The 22,558-nt window shown below is 38.3% G+C and overlaps 1 protein-coding gene across 4 annotated transcripts in view; it reads right to left on the bottom strand.

Annotated features, from left to right (window-relative positions):
- Positions 1–22,558, bottom strand: part of LOC128367582 (inactive dipeptidyl peptidase 10-like) — a 97,224-nt gene that overhangs the window by 13,000 nt on the left and 61,666 nt on the right. For 3 of the 4 annotated variants that reach the window (XM_053328183.1, XM_053328182.1, XM_053328185.1), the window contains 10 exons: positions 22,450–22,531; positions 17,561–17,681; positions 14,977–15,131; positions 12,019–12,116; positions 11,556–11,679; positions 9,884–9,922; positions 4,831–4,938; positions 2,671–2,762; positions 2,351–2,398; positions 1,281–1,402 (listed from right to left, as the gene is read on the bottom strand). In XM_053328183.1, coding sequence (XP_053184158.1) covers positions 1,281–1,402; positions 2,351–2,398; positions 2,671–2,762; positions 4,831–4,938; positions 9,884–9,922; positions 11,556–11,679; positions 12,019–12,116; positions 14,977–15,131; positions 17,561–17,681; positions 22,450–22,531 — 989 coding nt within the window. The remainder of the gene's footprint in view (positions 1–1,280; positions 1,403–2,350; positions 2,399–2,670; positions 2,763–4,830; positions 4,939–9,883; positions 9,923–11,555; positions 11,680–12,018; positions 12,117–14,976; positions 15,132–17,560; positions 17,682–22,449; positions 22,532–22,558) is intronic. The other variant, XM_053328184.1, reaches the window with a different exon arrangement.

Below are 22,558 nucleotides of genomic sequence, written 5' to 3'. Positions count from 1 at the left end.
CAAATATAAAATCAGGGAGGCCAAAATGTCCCAAATGAACATCATACTGCATTGAAGAAGGCTTTAAACTAGCGATTGAGACCATAAACACATTTTGAAAACGTTTACTGAGGTTAGAAATCAAGTGAGAAGTTGGTGAATTCTCCATTGACTTGTATAGAGACGGAAGTCCTTTTGACACCAAAACGGTCGCCCCTTGGTGGCCTTTTGATAGAATGCAGTTCTAAGTTACTTCCGCATTGGCCTCATTTCAGAGGACCGGAACTCCCCGCCTGATTTATACACAAGCACGGCCTGTATCTATAGCAACCATAGAACAACCTGTATCTATAACAACCATAGAACAACCTGTATCTATAACAACCATAAAGCAATCTGATGGTCTCTTTGTGCAGTACATACCTCATACAAATGGTAAAGATTGGCCAAAAAGTTAAATGGGTTAAATAGTTTTTGTTTTTGACCAGATATCATGACCCAAATGGTTGAGCACACCTACAAAGGGTTAAGTTTAGTGCACATCAATATGAATATATGTTTAAATCTGCATATTTTCTGGATCTCACAGAGGAAAGCAATTCGATGCAGGTGTAACCTTTGCATGACAAAATAGATTTGTTTTAAATTCATTTATTGCCTACAGAAAGTGCATTCCTCTGGAAAGACGTCACTTCTACAACTGTCAGTCAGCACTAATCTATGCAATGTATGTTATTAACCAAAGAAAGGAAAAAGAAAGATAATTGTTTAAAAGCAAGTCACTGAAAATGAGTTATATAGAGGAACTTGAGTATGAAGAGGAAGTCAGCAGCGTGCCAACTTCAGGTAGGTCATTCCAAAGAAAGTCTTGATAAAAAAATGCTCCATGGAATACTTTTGATGACTCATCCCGCACACAGAATAGCCTTATTCAGCCTTAATAGACTTATTCATGTAAAGCTTGTCAGTTTCAGCAGCTAAAAGAGTGAAATAATGACTGGGGCTGCAATCTGATGCACTCATCTCTCCCTGATGTATGTATTATTGTGAGTGATGTGTTGGTGAAGTTCTCTACAATTATACAGTGGGTGGTCTCCTCCTCCAAACTGCTGTAGTTTTTCTACATTATGCCTTCCTTTGAGCAACCGAATGAAACGCCTGAATCATTTTATGAAATCACTCTCATAATTATACCCTGTCCTCAAATTCCATTTCACTTGGTATATACGTCACATTACATAAGCTTAAAATACTCTCACCGCTGTAACCTGGAAGTTAAATGTGGATATTTGATGACCTACCTTTACAGTGGAGAATAATGTGCTGGTTTGTGGGGCTGATGGCAGCATCAAAGTAGAGACAGTGAGCTTTGTTTAGCTCACACGTTAAACACCGTCGTGGGAACAGACCCACAGTTTTGACACTGAGGAGAGAAGATAATAAATTAGGAAAGTGCCGTAACAAACCTCCCAAGTAAAAACAGAGCTGTGAAGAGTAATGCTGCCTATATTTTAAGTCCCTGAAGAGACCAAAACCAACAATAAAAATGTCCAACTAACAAGTATCACCTGTGAAGTTGCAGCCTGATAGAAGCTACACCTCTGAGCCAAACTCTTCAAATTGTCAAAAACTATTAAAAGCCTATAATAAATGGTATTTTAGGGCGCACAGGTGGTCGAGTGGTTAGAGCGCATGCCATATACCCAGCCGACCCCGGTTCAGATCCTGATCGGCGGTCCTTTGCTGCATGTCACCCCCCCCCCCCCTCTCTCCCATGTTTCTTGTCTGTCTACTGCTTAATAAAGGCGTCTATGCCAACAAAATCTTTAAAAAAATAAAAAATAAATGGTATTTTATTCCCTTCATCTTGTCAAAGTAGCAAATCAGTGTAAACAGGAAGTTGTGTGACTGATAACAGGTTACAAATTGATTGAATAAACTACATGGCTGTGTTAATTATAATGAATCTGTCACAAAATGCATTAATATTAATAACTTTTTAGATGAAAATAGAGTTCAATGTTGTAAATAAAGCAACATCAGGCTTTGGCTACATAGGTAATACATGTTAGCATTGTTAATAATTCATATTAATAAATTAATACCAGTCCATCCATTTATGTGCGTATGTTTAAAATGTATACACTGATATTTTCCCTCAAAAGAAATATTGAGCAAGCATGGCGTGACTACTGATAATGAAATCAAAGAGATAACAGACTATCTTGTGAGAATATTGCAAAAAACACAAAAGGTCAAAAACAAAAACAGAAAAGTTAATTAAGTCTTTTTTTTCTTTTACAATATAAGCAGTACAAGAACAACAGCTGTCAACATCAAATACTGCATAATAACTGAAGGCAAAACAAACCTGAAAAGTTGCCGCCTTCGTGATGAACCTTCTGTGCTGAGAAAATATCTGTCGGGAAGAAACCAAGACAACAAGATCAAACGGATGTGCAAAAATTAAAAAAGCTGATCTTCATCGTGTCTTTGCTTTTCTTGCTTTAGTTAAATTTACACATTCAAATTAGCAAAATCACACTCTTTGGTAACACAGTGTGAATGTGGTATTATCGCAGCAAATTAAAAAGAAAGGGATTAAAAAGCTAGTTACCAATGATGGAATCTAACTGATGCAACATGTTTTTCATTTAGAAACATAAAACTTGTTTACGACGGCAGACTCACAGGTTGTCAGTGTTTTCATCGTAGGCAATGATCTTCGTCACCTCCCAGTTCCCCGATGTTAGATGTCGGACTTCGTTTTGATCTGCTCTGAACTGAGATGAACAGAAAAAAGATAAATATGGGTCATTTATTTGAACTTGGTCAGCTCTAATAACCTTTTTGCTTTTTTTAACTTAAAAATCAGCAACTTTATTGGTTATTTGTTCAGATATCTGGGACTATGTGTATGTTTTACTATATATAACCTCTTGTAATGTGTAAATACACATGGAAGTAGCTTTACTGTGATATAAACAGCAAAAACTCTTCAGGTTTATACAGACTGAAAGTTTTAGATGCAGTGTGATTGCACAAAGACAATCAGTGATATTCTCTTATTGACAAATCTCAATAATTTGTATTGAGGGTTTAAATTGAAAATGTTTAAACAGACAATGAACCCTTATCTTTATCTATTAGCATTAACAGCAGTGACAAGGAGCATGAGCTGTTACACAAAACCGTCATACAAACACATTCCTCACCCACACATACAGTATGATTGTTGCCATGGCGCCAGATGTTACATTGGCTGTTTGGGACAAATTATCACTATACGGACCAAATGCGGTTTGTATTCAGTCTGAATACACCTTTAGGGAGGAAGTCAGGGTGGCTGGTCTAGTGTATATAGTGTTTAATTATTTATTGCTGTGGTTACAGAATTTGTAGTAAATGCACAAATAAACAAGGCAAGGTGCAGATGTGTTTCATTTCAGAGTCAATTTTATGTATCATATGCCTTTGATAAACACATCTGATTATTCAAAACAATAAAAAAAAAGACAATCAGCCTTTATGAAAAAGTAAGGATAATATCCAGCAGTCTGAAATGAGTAGTAGATAGGATCTAAAACAGTTAGGTGTAGAAACATTCATAAGCCACAAGCAAAAGAAAAGAAAAGCAACACAGCTCACATCTCAAGCAACAAGCAGCACAGCTGGGGACTAAAGGAAATGCCTACAAACAGCAGCATCTCTGAATGAACCTCCTAAAGCTGTTAGTTATGAGATGTCTTACTGTGGCTGCTTTCAGATGGTAAACAGCACTGCCAGGTTTGAGTAGGAGCTAACATACTCTGACCTGTCAGACTTATTGTTCTCACTCTGCCTCCACTCTCTCATTTTCATATCTCACCAACATCCAACTTGTGGATTTCTTTGGATGTAGGCGGGAAAGTTCAGAATCATCTGTGTTGATGAAAACAGGCTCTTTTTTTAACCTTTGTGTCGTCTTCCCGGGTCAAATTGACCCCGTCTGTTTTGACTGTTCCTTCTTTCTTTCCTTCCTCCTTTCCTTCCTTCCTTCCTCGCTCCTTCCTTCTTTCCTCCCTCCTTCCTTCCTTCCTTTCCTTTCCTCCCTGCCTTCTTTCCTTTCCTCCCTCCCTACCTGCCTTCTTTCCTTTCCTCCCTCCTTTCCTTCCTTCCTCCTTCCTTCTTTCCTCACTCCGTCCTTCCTTTCCTTCCTCCTTTTGTTTCCTCCCTTCCTTCTTTCATTTCTTTCCTTTCCTCCCTTCCTTCTTTCCTTTCCTCCCTCCCTCCGTTCCTTTCCTCCCTCCTTTTCTTCCTTCCTTCTTTCCTTTCCTCCCTCCTTTCCTTCCTTCCTTCCTTCTTCCTCCCTTCCCCCTTTCTTCCTTCCTTCTGTCCATCCTTCCTCCCTCCTACCTTTCTTCCTTCTTTCCTCCGTCCTTCCTTCCTTCATCCCTTCCTTCTTTCCTTTCCTCCCTTCCTCCCTCCTTTCCTTCCTTCCTTCCTTTCTTCTTTCCTTCCTCTCTCCCTCCCTCCCTCCCTTCCTTCCTTCACGAGGACGACAGGAGGGTGTTAATATTGTATTTTGTGTCTATACTGGTGTGGAGGAAAGTATTATAAATCAGATGCTTCCTGAATATGACAACACTTTAATTACACAACGGCAAGACAAATAATGACTGCTGTGAATAATTTCCTCCTTTTTTTGGTGAAATTATTTGAGAGCAGCATACACTTGGCTGCACATTGAATAAAGCAGCTCTAATTAAGCTGTGGCCATTCACAGAATTTATCTAAAGAGGAATAAAGAATAAAAGACTTAACTTGACTCATTTTGCTTAGAAAAGGTTTGATTATGAACTCGATCTTTACCTGTGTGGTGAACATAGCGATGTGATGAAACTCTCCACGTCCTCCTTGTTTGACGGGGACAGTCAGGAAGAATCTGCTGCTGTCTTTGGAGAACACAGGTTCTTGGTTCTGCAGGAAATAAAACAAAGATGCATCAACTCCAATGACACTGGACATAAACATTGATTTAACCCTCCTGTTGTCCTCGAGTCAAGGAAGGAAGGGAGGAAGAAGGAAGGAAGGGAGGGAGGAAGAGGGAAGGAAGGGAGGAAGGAAGGAAGGAAGGAGGGAAGGGAAGAAGGGACAGAGGAATGAAAGGAGGGAGGAAGGAAGGAAAGAAGGACAGAGGAAATAAGGAAGGGAGGAAGGTGGGAGGAAGGAAGGAAGGAAGGAAGGAAGGAAGGAAGGAAAGAAGGAGGGAGGGAGGGAGGGAAGGAGAACAGAAAGAAGGAAGAAAGGGGGATGGAGGAAGGAAAGAAAGAAGGGAGGAAAAAGAGATGAAGGAAAGAAAGAGAGAAGGAGGGAGGGAGGAAGGAAGGAAGGAAGGAAGGAAGGAAGGAAGGAAGGAAGGAAGTCAAGAAAGAACAGTTAAAACCGATAGGGTCAATTTGACCCGGGAGGACGACACAAAGGTTAAAAAACAACATCTGTGAAAAAAGGTGTGAAGTATGATTTTATGTATCCTACTGTTGTATTTCAGAGACTCAACATATGAATACAGTTAACATAAACAAGCTGTATGTTTAACTGTTTCACAATGAGGATGAGAGACGTTTCAAACAGCTTTCACAGTGGAGCCAGTTTTTCATCTTCAACATTTTCATATGAATAACTACCAATTTTCTCCATTGTCAAGAATACTGATTGATGTGACAGTAGAGGTGATTGAACCCTTTTACAGGAAGAGGAATGTGTAGTTCTAACATAGTCAGAAGAGACACAAATACACCTGAAACTAACGCTGTACTTAAAGGTTCACTCCAAAGATTTTAACATAAAGGCTCAGTTTGCTTGTGATAGGGAATAATACTCAGCCTGTGTGAAGCCAGTTGTTTGTCTTTTGTAGCAAACATAAACACAGTATGATCATCTTATAAACTATATGATATTATTACAGATTAAACTAATTAGTATATTATGCAGTTAACCTTTGTGTCATCCTCCCGGGTCAAATGGACCCCATCTGTTTTGACTGTTCCTTCTTTCCTCCCTTCCTCTCTTTCTTTCCTTCCTTCTTTCCTTCCTCCATCCCCCTTTTTTCCTTCCTTCCTTCTGTCCACCCTTCCTCCCTCCCTCCTTCTTGCCTTCCCCCCTTTCTTCTTTCCTTCCTTCCTTCCTTCCTCTTTTCCTTTCCTCCTTCCTTCATCCCTCCTTTCCTTCTTTCCTCCCTCCTACCTTCCTTCCTTCTTTCCTCTGTCCTTCCCTTCCTTCCTTCCTTCCTGCCTCATTCCTTTAATTCCTTCCTTCTTTCCTCCTTTCCTTCCTTCCTTCCTTCCTCCCTCCCTCCTTTCCCTCCTCAATGATACAAAGCCTACAACAGATCTCACGTGCAGAACCAACCAACAGTTAATTTTTATTATTGTTATTACTCTTTGGAGCCATTTCTAGACTAGTTATCGTGATCACTCTAGGGCACAGAGGAGTAAAATATAACAGATTTTGGCTACATACAATACTTGTTCATTGTTGACTTGGCTTTGAACATGAGATCAGTTGATAGTAAGAAAAATACAGAAAGTGGCCAGCTTTATCCTTTAAGTAAAGGATCTAAACACCACAACTTGATCAACAGATAATCATCGTGATCTCTTGCAAATGAAACGAAAAATCTTGGATAACCTCATTCAATATTTTAAATCCTATTGGCACATATTCCTGCTGTGGAATGAGGCAAAGCTTTATTTTGTGAGTATATATGACCAGTAAAACAGTAAATATCTCACACTGTAATACTGTACATCCTTCCTCTGAGATCTCTGCTGTCTTATGTGAGGATCTTACATTAAAGTCCTGTAGAAAAGGCCTTTTTCCTTGCTCTATCACAATGTCTCTGTCAGTAAATGAGCATCTTGCAGATTACCACCTTAACAAAGACAGCAAGCTTCTATGTGCCAAGACTGTCACATTATCCACCGCTATACAGCCAAGCATGTACGGCTGCAGGGCTATACGATCAAATCCTGCCAGAACTTTCTCTCGTCTGCCTCCTACAAGACTTTCCAACTCTCTAAGTAAATGCTAAAGCTCAGTAAACCACACTCTGTCCTTTGGAAAACAAATAAAAAAATATATATATATGGAACAAGTGGTACAGTGTTGTTTCTCTTATGTTCTTTCTCTGATGCCAGGATATTGATTGTGCATGCCGCTCTTGACATTTCTACACAAAAAAAGAGGCTGCTGACCAAACAAGTAAATTCTACAGTACACTCAATCTTAGCAAGTAAACATTAGACAAAGCTAATAATATACTTTTTTCTGATGTTCTGAAGAAAATATTAGTTTCTTGATGAAAAGATGTGTTTTTTTAACCTGCTTGGATTCATAATAGGCTTTTGATAGAGTTTTTCCAGAAAAATGCTCAATTACCTTTTTCTCCCTCAAGCCAAATCTATGAATATGCAAATAGTTTTCATTTAAAAAATGTCAGTGTTTGTGCACTGGAGCCTTCAAATTTCCACATCACATGTGTGTAGTTTGCATCATAGACCATATTTGGCTCCAAACTAGTTGAAACGTCACAAATCATACTCACATATATTTTTTTATGTTATTTTAAAGACATCTATGCTTTGAGTTTCCTCATCACACATGTGTAATTTGCATACTGGACTGTGATTGACTCCAAACACGTTATGACATCACAGATCATGCTCACAGAGTACGCCTTAAGACTTTTATATTAAATCATTTAAAAAATAACTAAAATTATAAACAGAATGTGAAGAAATATGGCTGTGTTCACACTGCAGGCAAATCTGATTCAAATCTGATTCCTTCTCAAATCTGACTTTTAGGCCTGACTGTCCACACTGTATTTAGCAAGTGTCCAAATCAGATTTGGCTCTGTTCAGACTGGGCCACATTAATGACCAATCTGACAGGTTGCTGTGGTAACGTTGTCAGAGCGGAGGAGCTGTTCAGACTCAGACACATCTGTCCAAATGTGATTTGAAACTTCCTCCCAAAGGTGGTTTCAATCTGGTTTGCAAAAATCGGATCTCATATGATTTATGACTGTTCAGACTTCATAAGAGCCATCTGGTTCCAATCTAGATGGGCTAAAAATCGGATTTTGGCTTGCAGTGTGAACGCAGCCTAAGAGTTTTGACTTTATTTCATAGACATATATGTATTGTGTTGCAGAGATATCTACTGGAGTTAGCATGATGTCCTGTCTCGTCTCGTATTACCACTTTGTACATCTAAAGTTGATGGTGAGTCACTGTAAAAGTAACACTACTTCTTCTAAGTTAGATTTCAAAGTAAATGTTAGCTCAACATTAGGATTGAAATAATATTGCTCTGGTATGCTGTCAAAGTTCCTGTTACTTGGTTTTCTAGCTATCAGAGCACTATTGATTTGCTGCTAACGTAATGGACACCCCAACTTTCTGGTGATATGCTGCCTCTAATTGGTTAGGAGTGTGGAGTATGATTTTTTTCATCTTTAGATCCTTAACTTCTTTAAACTTAGATGTATGCGAAGCACAGAGAAATGTTCCTCTTTCAGCAGATGAATGTGAAAATGACGTATATGCAAACATCCAGCTGAAGGAATAATAATCATATCAGATATTGTGACAGAAGAAGGCGTTAAATGGCCTTTTCTCTGACAGTTTCTCTTTGTGCATTTTGTCATATGCTGCACACCCAATATACTCATCAGTTCTCTCTGTAAGTCAGAGGAAGGCTCTAGTTGTTTGCTTCTAATTGATGGCGACATAGAGACCAGGCAGTAGCAGGAAATACTGTTACATCTGCTGGGGAGACTGATCTGAGGAGTTGACATGGAGGAGTCCTTCTTGCTGCTGTTCAGTCGATGTTTGCATCATCAGGATTTTGAGGGATGAACAGATCATTCCCTCAAAATATAGAGAGTGAAAATGGGTGAAGTTGTGCCTCATGTCACATCATTTGATAGTAAGGGTTTGACGAGATCTCGCGAGACTAAAACGTGCCGATATTTCTCGATGAAGTGAATGTTGTCTCGCGAAGCTATAATATATAATATATAAGAGAAGAAAAAAAAAGACGATCGGTTTTCTATCTCTCATTTGCACGTCATGTCTTCATTTTATAAGGTCACGTGTGGATCATTAAGCTTGTTACAGCTTCTACCTGCTGAGGAGATCTCACAGTAGTATGAGATGAGGAGAGGAGCAGCAGTAAGTTAACCTCAGGTCTCTACACTGAGAGCCTGAGGTAGTAGCAGTGGAGGAATCTAGCGCATCTATGGAAGCCTAATGATGCCAAAAGTAAAATGAGTCACACCAAATTATAACACTATTTATATTTTGTTCTACTTGTGTATTTATGTGATACAGGATTTGTGCAATTTACTTGTATTTCTGTGTTTTTTATTAGCAATATTTATATATATTAGAATTTTTTCTACTCTTTATAATGTACTTTTTTGTGATTTGTGATTGTATCTAACTTTCGTATTTATGTTATTTCCATTAATACCAAAATTATCCATCTATAAAATATCTATCTATATGGGGAAACCTCTTACAGTGCTGCATACTGCATATGATAATTATATATTTAGAAAGTAGAACTGAAGTGATTCATTACAAGATGATTAATTAAAAAAATTCAAAATGCATCTGGATTATTTTCATTTTGTGAATTTCAAATAATAGAACAGTCATTTATTTCTTCATTGAAGTTTTCTTAAAAATAAAGTTAAAATCTTGTCTCAATCTCGTGAACCCAATATTGTGTCTCGTCTCGTGAGCTGAGTGTATCATCACACCCCTATTTGATAGATATTGAAAAATAGAGAGGATTAACAAGTGTAAATACATCACAGTGGAGATTTGGACATGTGGAGAGGAGAGAACTTTACCTGCTTGGAAAGCCAGAGCTCGGAGCTTTCTTCAAGTCTCTGAAAAAAAAGTCAGATAGAGAAAAATGTGATATTTGTGTGACTCATCAAAATCCTCCCAGTCTTTTATAGCCTCTTCTTTCTTGGTTCTACCTTCTACTTCTAGTTGGTATACAGAGGCTTTAAAATAATGAGCAACAGAGCAGTATTATAAGATGCAGTATAATCACAATCTCTCACAACATAAGTTTGCTTTTATGTCAGCAAAATATTCCAAAAAGTTTCATATTGTTCACATTTTGTAAACCATCTTTCTGTGATAACACTTCTGTGGTATATTTTCCAAACACAATCTTTCATCATCTGTCACATATTGGAGCCCTTATTTTGCAGTTTATTTTAACACGTCACTAGGGACTGCATTCCTAGTCTGAGCCCTCATTTCAAACTGATAAGCATAAGCGAGAGCCAGAGTTTTGGCAGTGGATCTGTGTCCAGGCCTGAGCTAAGCTGTCTCTTGGCTGGGTGACGTGTTTGTTCATGCAAATCATACCAAATCAGAAGCCACAAAACTGGAAAGTGGCCTGTTGAATCCCACAGTTCAACTACTGGGTTGACACTGCTCTGTGTGTCTTCCAAATATGGAAAGAGCACACCACAGGAAAATTTGTTCCAATATCAGTTACAAGTTTTATTTAAGCCAAAAAAATTAAGTTATTAATAGTAGTTAATTAGGAGTCCAATGGGAGTAAATAAAGATAAAATAACATTGGTCCTAGAATTGAGCCCTGTGGCACACCATATACTTCATCAAGATATCACAGATAACTCTAACAGGTGCGGTCTCTGTGCTTTGTTGCCATTAGAAACTAGGGTAAATTTCTTCACAAAAAGATATTATATTAATTAAATGGAAATATCACAAAGTCTGCCATGATATGATTTTTATTTGATTCAATTCAAGAGGCAGCGGTCAATATTAGACGATATCAAAGCTAATTTAACACAATGACCTCCATTTATATCAAATCTCAAAAAGCAACACACTTTGGTTTTTTTTTTAGCTCAACCAGATGTTTAAATGATAAAACTATCTCTTAGTTTTTGATAAAACCAGACCTCCTGTTAACTAGCCACATTTTGATATGTTGAGCCTTAAAATGTTCAAATCCAATAAAAGAAAACATTACATTAAGTTTTTATACATTGAAGCTGGATTTCTGCTTCTCTTTAAAAACAAGGTAAAAAAGGTAACAGAGATGCCAGGGGAATTTCAAAATAAAAGCACCTCTTAAAGATGATCGCATGCATCGATGTCTGATCAATGTTTTCATTTTGCATCCATGTTATTGGCTCATTGAATGAATTTATCAATGTCGATCAATGTATATTTTACACCCCTGTTAGAAAGCTGAATGACATTTCTCAAAAATGTTAATATTGATCAAGACTTCCAACAATTTATAATATATTTTCTATTTTTTTTTTTTATATGAAGGGAAGCTTAGAAATGTGTCTATGGTTGTTGTGGTCAGAGGGATTAGGTCCAGTTATTTGAGAATAGTGGAGCTATAAAAAGCTTTTCATTGTAGCTGTAACAAGCTGATAAAGAATATATATAATGCTGTCAGCTTTTAACAACTATAAAGACATAAAAGGAGAAAACTGGTTGTTGAGAGGTTAACACACACACCGTGACGCAGGCTCCAGTGGTGGTGTCACACACAGTCAGGATGGAGATATTTTGGGCTCGGTTCAGCCACCTGACGCATGTCTTTGTCTTGCTGATCCACTTCACCATCGTCACATAATGTTCCCTATGAAAAAACATTATGATTACAATCATTATTCCAAGTTTCATTATCATCAAAGACGGTAGATTAATATTATATCAGTCTAGCACATGCAGGTTGATTATAATATATAATATGTAGTATTATATATAAAAACACTCAAGTTATTGAAAAGAAAATGTGCACAAATTGAAGATCACATAGTGGGGGCGGAAATTACCATAGCACACAATATCCAAGTGTGCTGTGTGTCACTAAACAAGTTTAATGAGTAGATTAGTAGCACACGGACATGGTTGAATAAGAATAAACACCAGTGAAAATAGAGCCTAGAAAAACAAGCGGCAGAGCAGCTCTTCTCACCGTAGTTTAAGGGTCTCTGGAGGCATGAGCTCTAGCGTGTGCGTCGGCCCGTAAAGATTGACTACATAGAGCTTCACCATTGGGTTGGGTTGGCCGGCCTGCATGCAGAATCAACAGTCCAGACTTTAGACAAAAGCTCCAAATCATTTCAGTGGAAAATGCTTCATGAAACACAATCTAAAAATGGCAAGTGTGACTTATTAAGTGCTGCATAACGATGAATTGAATTGGAATGAATAATTCATTGAAAGCGGTTCTCTAAACTCTTTAAAATGCACACAGAATTAGACAATTATGCACGTATTGTAATGCAGAAACTGGATTTTTTTCTCCCCCTTAACTAAACTCAGCAGACATGAAAAAGAGCGATGATTAAACATGATGCATAAAACAAACACTTCACTGAAGCAACTGTAAGTTACTATCATAAAGAACAGGCATGAGTCTCATTTGAATATTTTTCTGCATATAAATTGAGAAGACACCTTTCCCTTAGATATAATTACACTGATCAACCTCTTTCAAACAGGCTGTGATAGTGATTTTCACTATTCACACATGCAGCTACAATCAGGAACATTCAGTCTTGTACCTTTTCACACTCATCATGGCGAAGTCAGAGTATGTGGAGATCAGGGGAGGTTAGGTTAAGGTGGTGTTCATAGGGAGTGTGGTGAAGAAAGAGAAAGCAGGTGTGTGATGGTGACTGCCAGATTGAATGTATGCAGTATAAAGCCAGCTGTGAAGTGTAATATAGGGCCCTATGATTTCCACAATCACGGAATCGCAGAATTGGCAGATTAAAACAGAATTTATTTTTAACGCGGAATTTGACATAATTTGACTGAAATGCTGTTTTCGTGTGGAAGAGGAACCTATGTCTGGGGAAAACTGCACAGAGGGAAGCAAATCTGGGTGGCACAACAAGCCCCCTCCACACACTGAGCCATCCCCCTTCAAAACAATGTAAGCATGGCAAAGCAGCTGAACACGGCTCTGTCTTCATCGGTGAAAAAAACTTCGAAAACTCGAGACTAACCCCTCAGTACAGAGCCGAGCAGTACCCGAAGGACTTCTATGTGTCAGGTGAACTGTTGTTTGTGTTAGTAAAATAAGAGTAAAAGGTAAAAAAAACAGGATTCACAAAAATTTAAATGGAAAAAACGGAATTTGGGAAAAAATATGACAGATTTTATAGGGCCCTAGTAATGTATGTACAGTTTAAGCTATTTGTCAGTGAATAAATGCTCGTACTGTAGAGATGGAGCAGCATGTCCACCTGCTGAGCCCCATTAATCAACAGGAGTGATGAGTGAATTTCAAATCCTTAATTACAGTACAAATCAGTTTGCCATCTCTTTACATTGTCGGGATGGACTGCATGTGTGAAAGGCGCTTTAGAGACTTGCATTCATGAAGTTTGTTATTCTGTGTTGTAATGTCCTTTTGTCGTGAAGCCATTTTCACCAACAACCGCTCATTCTACTTTGATTTCCTGTGTGCTTCCTAAAATGATAATTCAGCAGGAGAGATCTATACAAAGATCTACAGAGAGAACAGAAAGAGCTATTTCTGCTAGCCAACATTTTTGCTGTCAGTGGGGGAAAATTGGTTCCCTCCCTTTTCTGTACTGTCTCTCAGAACGGGCGTCGGTGGATAGAGATGGCTCTACACCAACCACTACATATAAAGATATACAATATATACTTAACACAAACCCGGGAGGCTGTTCTGTTTGTTTTCCAGCTTTCTGCTTCACATCAAATTGTTACCATACAGTATGGGGCAATAAGAAAAATACAATATAAAAAGTGCAATACTCCATGCTGTGAGAATACATATAGCAGAGAACAAGTAACTGTCCTCTCCACTATTAGTATTTGCCTTTGGATTATTCTTTGAAAGTTTTGTTGGGAGATTTTCTTTGTATGTTGTTGTTGTGTAAAAACAGCAATATGGTTTCAGTGGACGTTATGTACAGGAACGATTTCTTGACAAACAACACATTGTCTATATGCCCAGCACTTCTCAGTGTAGATTACCAGAATGAAATCAAACCTCACTCTGAAGACAAGCCTTGAGGGAGCTCCCTTTATTTGTCAAGAATTACTTCCAGCATGTATGTAAAACCATAACTTGCCTGGTATAAATTGAGAAAAACCAAGTGTTAAATAATGAGCTTTAGAAGGTGTTTTTTTATTTCACTATATGGATGGAGCCATGCTAGCTAGTCTTACCTTGCTTCCAGTATTTATGCTAAGCTAAGCAAACATGAGAAATGGTGATCTCTCTTTCTAACCCTTTAACAATTAAAACCATTTAACTGGTTTATTTGGTGCTTTTCCACTACACAGTTCCAGCACTACTCGGCTCGGTTCCAGGAACGACCTTTTCCTTTACAAGAAGTTACCTACTCAACGTGGGTGGGGTCGTCATAGCAACGGCTCCGCGAAACTGCTGTGACTTTGTTTTATACGCGACACAAACACATAAACAATGGAGGACATGGAGGCGATGGTGTACTTGCTGCGGTATGTGGCTTTCTGTCACACACAAAGCAAGAACACTGAGCCGTATGGCTGTAACGCTGTTGCCAGTATTTAAAAATGGTGGGTTTGATTCTTGTGTGGGACGGCTAATGACTCTTCCAGCGACAACTCTTCTGACCAATCAGTGGCCGGCAGTCTGTTGACGTCACATTTAGTATCGGCTCGGCTCGCTTGGAACCTCAGCAGAGCAGGTACTAAAAAAGTAGCAGGTACCAGGTACTATCCCTAGTGGAAACGCAAAAAATACCGAGTTGAGTCGAGTCGAGTCGTGCTGGAACTGTGTAGTGGAAAAGCGCCTATTGTGAGTTTCTTCTTTTTCTAAAAGTCAAACAACAATTTACTCTTAATATTTGCCAGGAAATACAGCCATAGATCTTACAGGATGTACAGTATATCTTCTAATACTTACCTTGGGGTATGGGTACTGCTTTCCTTTGGGGTATGTCATGCCAGTGAAGCGGGGTAAAGCCATGTTGGGCACCAGACTGTCATTAAGCACCAGGAAGGCCAACCTCTCTCCGTCAGGTGACCACCAGTGAGCCACATGGGCCTGAAGGATCTCCTCTGATTAGAAGAAGACACACAATTAGCTTCATTCTTTTGTGAGGAACCATTAATGTGATGTAAGAATCTATAAACAGGAATTTTACTGACTCATAACATAACATATGCAGTCATTCTGCAGTATGTGTACATTTTTGCTGAGATTATGCCTTTCTTGACACTAACATTAGGACAGCGCCAAACTTACATATTGTCAAATTCTACTCATAACAGATTTAAAGGGACATTATATGCACATGTCCAGGTCAATGCTTTTATTCTTTGGCTCCACTGTTATATATGTAAAAAAAAGACTCCTGATTTATCATACTAGCCCTTTATGCAGACCCTCAGTTCAGCCTATGTCTGTAACACGTTGTTTTAGCACCTGTCTCTTTAAGCCCCGGCGTCCGGCAGTTCATTATGCTACATAAACACACAAGAGTAGAACAACATGGAAACTTCTTAAATACTTCTGTACATGTATAAGCCTGTATTAGTTTCAGAATAAGCAACAATTTTAGCAATAAAGGAAACAGATTTGTCATTTGTGGGCATGTGCAAACAATCTGATGTCATCACAAGGAAGTACATAGAGGTAATTTTTACAATTTACATTTATTCAACTAGGAGTGAGGTCTAAAATGTTGGACCTTTGACCATATTTACCGTAGATCTCGGACATAAAAGTATAAAAGAAAAGAAAAAGAAAATCACAAAAAGCATGATATGTCACCTTTAAATCACAGTATACTTTATCTGTGTACACTGTGCATTAAACCAAAGATCACATGCTTTACTCTGCGTTACCTTTAGTACATTTAGTATGATATACAGCAGTATGAATTAAGCTTAGTATTGGAGGTAAATATAGATGATATACAGGAACAAAGAAACTGATTAGAGGGTTAGGGTTGTTTTAAACAATAAAGATGGTGAATTGCACTAAAAGCTTGAAACTCAGTAAAATTGCAGTTCATCTGCCTTAATACTCTCAGATATATCTCCATTTTTGTGATAACACTGACTATAAAAAGCTCAATCTTCTGAATTGGCATTAATAACATCTTTAACATTATATCATATTCAGCTAATGATACTGATCTGTCTCATTCTGGGTTTAAAATGGGTTACGGCTTATATCACATTGAATGTAAGTGATAATAGATATTTAAATGTATTCAATTTGTAATTTCATAGAAAATGTATTCCTATGTTAATGGTTAAAACACTCTTCAGATACAGAATGAAACACAAAAATGAGAGAAAAAAAAGAGCTGATATTACAAAAGAGGTTTTAAATGTTCTAATTTTGGGGTCAACCATCAGTGATAGCTATATTATTGTACTTCACAAGTATAGTTAAGGATAAAGAGAGAAAAAAAAGACACATCAAGCATGCAGTTATTATGGTTGCTTGCCTTTTTATGAGATTTACATAATCTTTTCTCCTGAGAGATGGGCCAGAGTTACAAAATGTACACAGCATGTATTTACTCAAAGCACACCCAGTGGGAAGATAGCTGTACTAAAACACACATAGTGAATATTTAATCACTGACATTTATGAGGTAATGTTTCTAAACATTACATAAACAGGCATTTTCACTTTAATGAGACAGTCTGTCAGTGCTTTGAAATCAACTTAGATATTATTATTGTTCCTCTGCAGTGTTTAAGCTTTGTGTCGGCCTCCCGAGTCAAATTTACTCCCGTCTGTCTGTTTTGACTGTCCCTTCTTTCCTCCCTTCCTTCTTTCCTTCCTTCATCCCTCTTTCTTCCTTCCTTCTGTCCTTCCTTCCTCCCTCCTTCTTCCCTTCATTTGTTCCTTCCTTCCTTCCTTCATTCCTCTCTCTTTCTTTCCTCTCCCCCAAATTGACTCCGTCTGTTTTGACTGTTCCTTGTTTCCTCCCTTCCTTCTTTCCTTCCTTCCTCCCTCCTTATATCCTTCCTTCTTTCCTTCCTCCATCCCCCTTTCTTCCTTCCATCTCCCTTTCTTCCTTCCTTCTGTCCTTCCTTCTCTCTCTTTCCTCCCCCCTACCTTCCTCCCTTCCTTCTTTCCTCTGTCCTTCTTTCCTTCCTTCCTTCCTCCCTTTCCTTTCCTCCCATCCTTCCTCCCTCTTTTTCATCCTTCCTCCCTTCCTTCTTCCTCCTTTCCTTCCTTCTTCCTCCCTCCCTTCATTCCATCCATCCATCCATCCATCCTCCCTTCCTTCCTCCTTTCCTTCTTCCTCCCTCCCTTCCTTCCTTGACTTGAGGACAACAGGAGGGTTAAAACCTACAGCGATAATGCAGATTCCCCACAGCTCGTAATCTGACATTGACTTCCTGTTTGTCAGAGTTGATTTCTGCACGGTCAGCTAAAAAGAAAAGGTCAGAAATGCGAGACTTGGCTAGTTTTACCCTTTGACTCAATATGAAAATATATATTTTAACAAGCTGATATGTACCTTCATAGAGCCAGTCAGCAATCCCATTGAAGATGACCCCTTCCTTCCCTGAGGACGTCAGCCTGAGGGAGTTGCTCTTGACATCTGACTGGTAGTAGATGTTATTTTCAAATATGTAGATCTGTCAGGACAAAGCACACAAAGACTTAAATGTTATGGCAAGCTATAGAGAAATGATGAAGAAGTATAACCCCAGATTTCCAGCTTCACAACTTTAGCAGACATCCACTGGATTACTACTGTCAATATAAAATACACATCTGTTCAAACATCCAAACTGTTCTTTTAGGATTAAAGGAGCAACTCAGTGTCTGTAAATGATCAGGTGATTAACTCTATTGTAGTATAAACTGTATTTGTAGGAGTAAATCTGTCACTTCTTCAAATTCAGACCTGATCAGTCAGTTAAAATCCCCAAAACTGAATGCTCTACTCACTTTGATCACTGATAAACATTTAGATATACTTTAATAGGCAAATCCAAAGTGCAGGTCATTGCTGTGTGTTAAACAAGATAGAAATAGCACAGTAGTTGTTAGGAAATTTTCCATCATTAATATGCACTGGGTCATATAGGCTTTGTGGTCATAGCAAGGCCACACCAAATGATAGGTTTAGACACTCCCTCCGATGTCTCTGATAGTGTTGCTATAGCAGCTGAGGTCAGATATGTGTTTGACTGTTTACCCTGAATGGGGTAAAGGTAACTGGAGTCAGAGGTTTGATATAGTGTTGGATGGAGGACAAAGGTCCTGAGTGAGGTCTAAGCAATGTTATGTCTGTAGACCAGTAGACTAAATTCTGTATATTATAGATGTGTTGGATCTGCCCATATTTGGGCATGGCTCAACCTGTGGCATTATCTGTGTGGTTTAAAGTCTTTCCCCGGAGGAGAGAAGCTTCAGAATTGAAGGAAGCATCAGAACATAACGTGTATTGATCATTCATTCACTTCTCCTTGATCAAGTAAATAAACCTTTTCAATGTAAGACATCCTGGACTCCTGTCTACTCTCTCCATTGATGTATGGGCTGGATAATTAAAATCACTATCAGTAGTGATTTAATAAATGTTCATGAAAACCTTACAGAGTTATCAAAAACCAAACTGAGGAAGTGGGTAGTTTTCATTGGAAGTAGTGCTACAGTACCAACATTTAGCTGTAGAAAAACAAACATTGCTGAACTTATAATTTAACTGGTCAAACTAACATCAGACTTCTTCTCTTAGTGTTACGCAGAGCAACGTCTGTCTGAGATGGATCGTCTTACTAAAAGGCAGAAATCTGTAGCCTCATGTGATCTTATATAAAACATTAATTTATGAATGCTCACACGCAACCTCACAGTCAGTAAGACCTTCTGCTGTCTGGCTTCAAGCCATCAAGATATCATCAGTGCAGAAGGCAGTTTGTGCATGTACTAAAACGTTCAGAGAAACAATTATTTACAGTTTCAGCCGACTTATTTCAGTTTCACCATCTGCAAGTAGGAAGTTTGTGAAATGGTTTGTCTCTTTAGTACAAATGTAGATGAGAAAAATCAGTCGTTTGATGTTTTATTATTCCAAGTTTGATCAAAATATAGAAATGTGGACTAGGAAAATAAGAAATTCAGACAGTGTTAATATAAAATATCAATATTGCTGTTGATTTCTTCACGATACCACTACAAAGATTCATGACTACAAAGACAAAGATTCAATTATCTAAAGTAATTACATTTCCTTTTTGTGACATTTCTTTAACGTAAAACTGTATTAAAACAAAACTACTCTCAAATAAAAGCAGTTTAATTATTTTTCTTATTTTTTATGGTTATTTAAGAAGCTCGTATGGTTCTGTAATTGTGAAAAAATCCAATATAAGGATCAATGTGTGTCTCTGATGCAGTCTGACTTTCCTACCATGTCTGTGTCACTCAGCTCCAAGCCCAGTGATTCCTACTGAAGATTGTAATCTTTAACGGGTCACAAATAGTCATCATTTATGTCATTTAAAAACAACTCTTTTCCTGTCGCACCTCTTTTCCTAAAAAGAGCCGGGTACTTTTTAGAAATTGCTACTCAAACTAGGATAAATGGTGCATTTGATGGAGCACTATTTTTCAGTCAGACTATTACACATTTGGTGCATGAGTATTTGCAACAACATTTTAAAATCTGTGCAAGATCTATGCCAAAATGGACAAACGCCAAACACTTTATACTCATTTATACAACTGTGCACATGCATGCACACCTGCATTCAATTTTCCCTTCATGAAATGCGATTCAGTTGAAAATGTGTGTGCCTGGAAAAATCTCACATCTCACTCAATTATTCATTAAGGGTCAATGAAAAACAATAGCGGGAACCGTACTATTCATTGGAGGAATGGTAACCGTATCACAAACAACAGAAAGTTTGCGATGGTTATCACTGCAGCAGCTATACAGACAACTCAACTCATCCAATAATTCCTGTAATTAAACACAGTGGTCAGACATGGAGGTGGATGCTATGAAGCACAGTGCTGCATGACTACTGGAGCTCACCTCCTGATATTAGATAAGAACCTATACAGACACCTGCATGGCTGATGAGATGACACATTCACTGAGCAACTGCTATATATGAACACCATATTTTACTCCAGCCTCTCTCTCATTTTCACAGTTGATGATAGCTAGGATGATAGGAAAAGCAGCTGTTAGGAAACCTGGGTCAGAGATTCAGCACAGGTGCATATCTCCTCCTGTCAAGTTTGTTTTAAAATAATACAACTTTTACTTAACGCTTATCTTTTAAACCCACATAGCAATTAGAAAATGATGTTTGTGGAAATGACCCAGAATAAACTACAATGCCCATGTTCAGGAAAACAGGCAATAGTCATTAGTCCGATCAATTTGTCTGTTGGTGGTTCTGATATGGGGATATGTTGACAATAAGAATAAAATAGTATCTATTACCAGCCTTTATTAATCAACATAATTATAACATTCCTCATTTAATGCTTGTGTAATATGTGAGGTGCTTTATAAGACAGATGCATACAGTATCCAAATGTAGGATATCTATGAAAAATGTCTAGTTAAATGTTACTGGAAGTATAAATGCATTAAAAAGATAAAGGAGTATTCACACTTGGTGAAACATTAACCTTCGTGTCATCTTCCAAGGTCAAATTGACCCCGTCTATTTAGACTGTTCCTTCTTTCCTCCCTTCCTCCCTTCCTTCCTTCCTTCCTTCCATCTGTCCTCCCTCCCTCCTTTTCTCTTTCTTTCCTTCCTTCCTTCTTTCCTTCCTCCATCCATCTTTCTTCCTAGCTTCTGTCCTTCCTTCCTTCCTTCCTTCCTTCCTCCCTCCCTCCCTCCTTCTTTCCTTCCCTCTTCCCTTCTTTCCTTCCCTCCTCCCTTCTTTCCTTCCCTCCTTCCTTCCTTCTCCTTCCTCCTTCCCCCCTCCTTCTCTCTTTCTCCCCCCCCCCTACCTTCCTCTGTCCTTCTTTCCTTCCTTCCTTCCTTCCTCTCTTCCTCTTTTCCTTTCTCCCTCCCTCTTTTCCTTCCTGCTTCCTTCCTTCCTTCTTCCTCCCTCCCTTCCATCCTTCCTTCCTCCCTCCTTTCCTTCCTTCTTCATCCCTTCCTTCCTTGACTCGAGGACAACAGAAGGGTTAACTATAACCAGAACTTTCCTGATCAAAGAAGTTCAAACAAGGTCTAATAAGACCACTTTGTGAACTGGGAAAGGTTGTTATCCTGATCAGCTAGATCTATTAAATGTTACTATGTGTGTCTAGTGCTTTGCTTAAGAGTTTGTGGTTGATGAACGAAGAACTATTTTTTCACATTATAGTCACAACTTTCTGGCATTTTCCTAATTAGAATACACAAATTCCCAAATAATTACTATGAGGCTCACTTACAGCCTTATTTGCATAACACACGTAATGTCATTGTTTCAAAAGATGCACTTCTGGCTAATGATACTGTGCATGCCACTCGAGAACTAGAAAGCCTTCACATCTGTCTAGTGCACACCTCCTTATCACCATAATGACATCCTAATGGAGTCGTGTTTGATTTATACTCAAATATTCCACGCTGAAATTTGCAAATATAGACAAAGGAGCTCTTATGCTTTAGCGTTTTAGCTGTCAACAAAGAAGTCTCCCTTTCTGCTCAGTGAAGATAAAAAAAAAAGGTATGATGGGAAAGAATTAGCATCGAATTAGGTGCCTTAAAAAGTGAAACCTGAGTATATTATTATTTGAGCATGAAATTCTGAATTATAAACACCTGGAAACTACAATGGAAAACAGCACATAACAGGGCATTGTTTTAGTGTGTCTTCAGAGTTCAAATACACACATGCAGTAAAAGCAGAAACACACACACACACATCTCCAACATTATGAAAAGTGCCATGGTATTTGTTTTCATACATAATTTCATCCAAGGTCCTGGAACTGAAGATAAATTCTTATTTTCTTTGCTCCACAATCACAAAGCCTTCAAATGACAGTATTTTCTATAGAGTGTTTGTTGAACATAAAAACTGAAGGCCATAACATCAGATGTGCTGGAGGTAAATTATAGAGATGCTGAATGTTTTGTGTGCAAACCAATTTAATTAAAAGAAAGAAAACAATGTGACCTTTGGATTGTTTACTCCTGATTCAATGTGTTGCCAATGAATTGAATGTTTTTCAAAACAGTCACTATTGCATCCTTGAAAAATAATGCTTTTACAATTACTTGTGGTTAGTTTCAGCATTTAAGAGATAAATGACTAAATGCATGAACAAATGTATCCTTCACTGAAGTGCAATAAAGCTGATGTAGGCAAACCAAGTCTGTGCAGAAAGGTTGGCTGAAGGTTTGATTTTTGTTTATCCATGTGTGTTCTCACCAGTTGTTGGCCTTGCACTCCCCAGGCAGCATACTGCAGGACAGAGTTCGCCACCTCAGGGGGGTCCAGCTCCCAAACCTCCCTAGAAAAATGACAACAGGTTTGTAGA

The sequence above is a fragment of the Scomber japonicus genome, chromosome 11, assembly GCF_027409825.1.
Source record: "Scomber japonicus isolate fScoJap1 chromosome 11, fScoJap1.pri, whole genome shotgun sequence".
NCBI lineage: Eukaryota > Metazoa > Chordata > Actinopteri > Scombriformes > Scombridae > Scomber > Scomber japonicus.
This window is presented reverse-complemented; position numbering and strand designations above follow the sequence as displayed.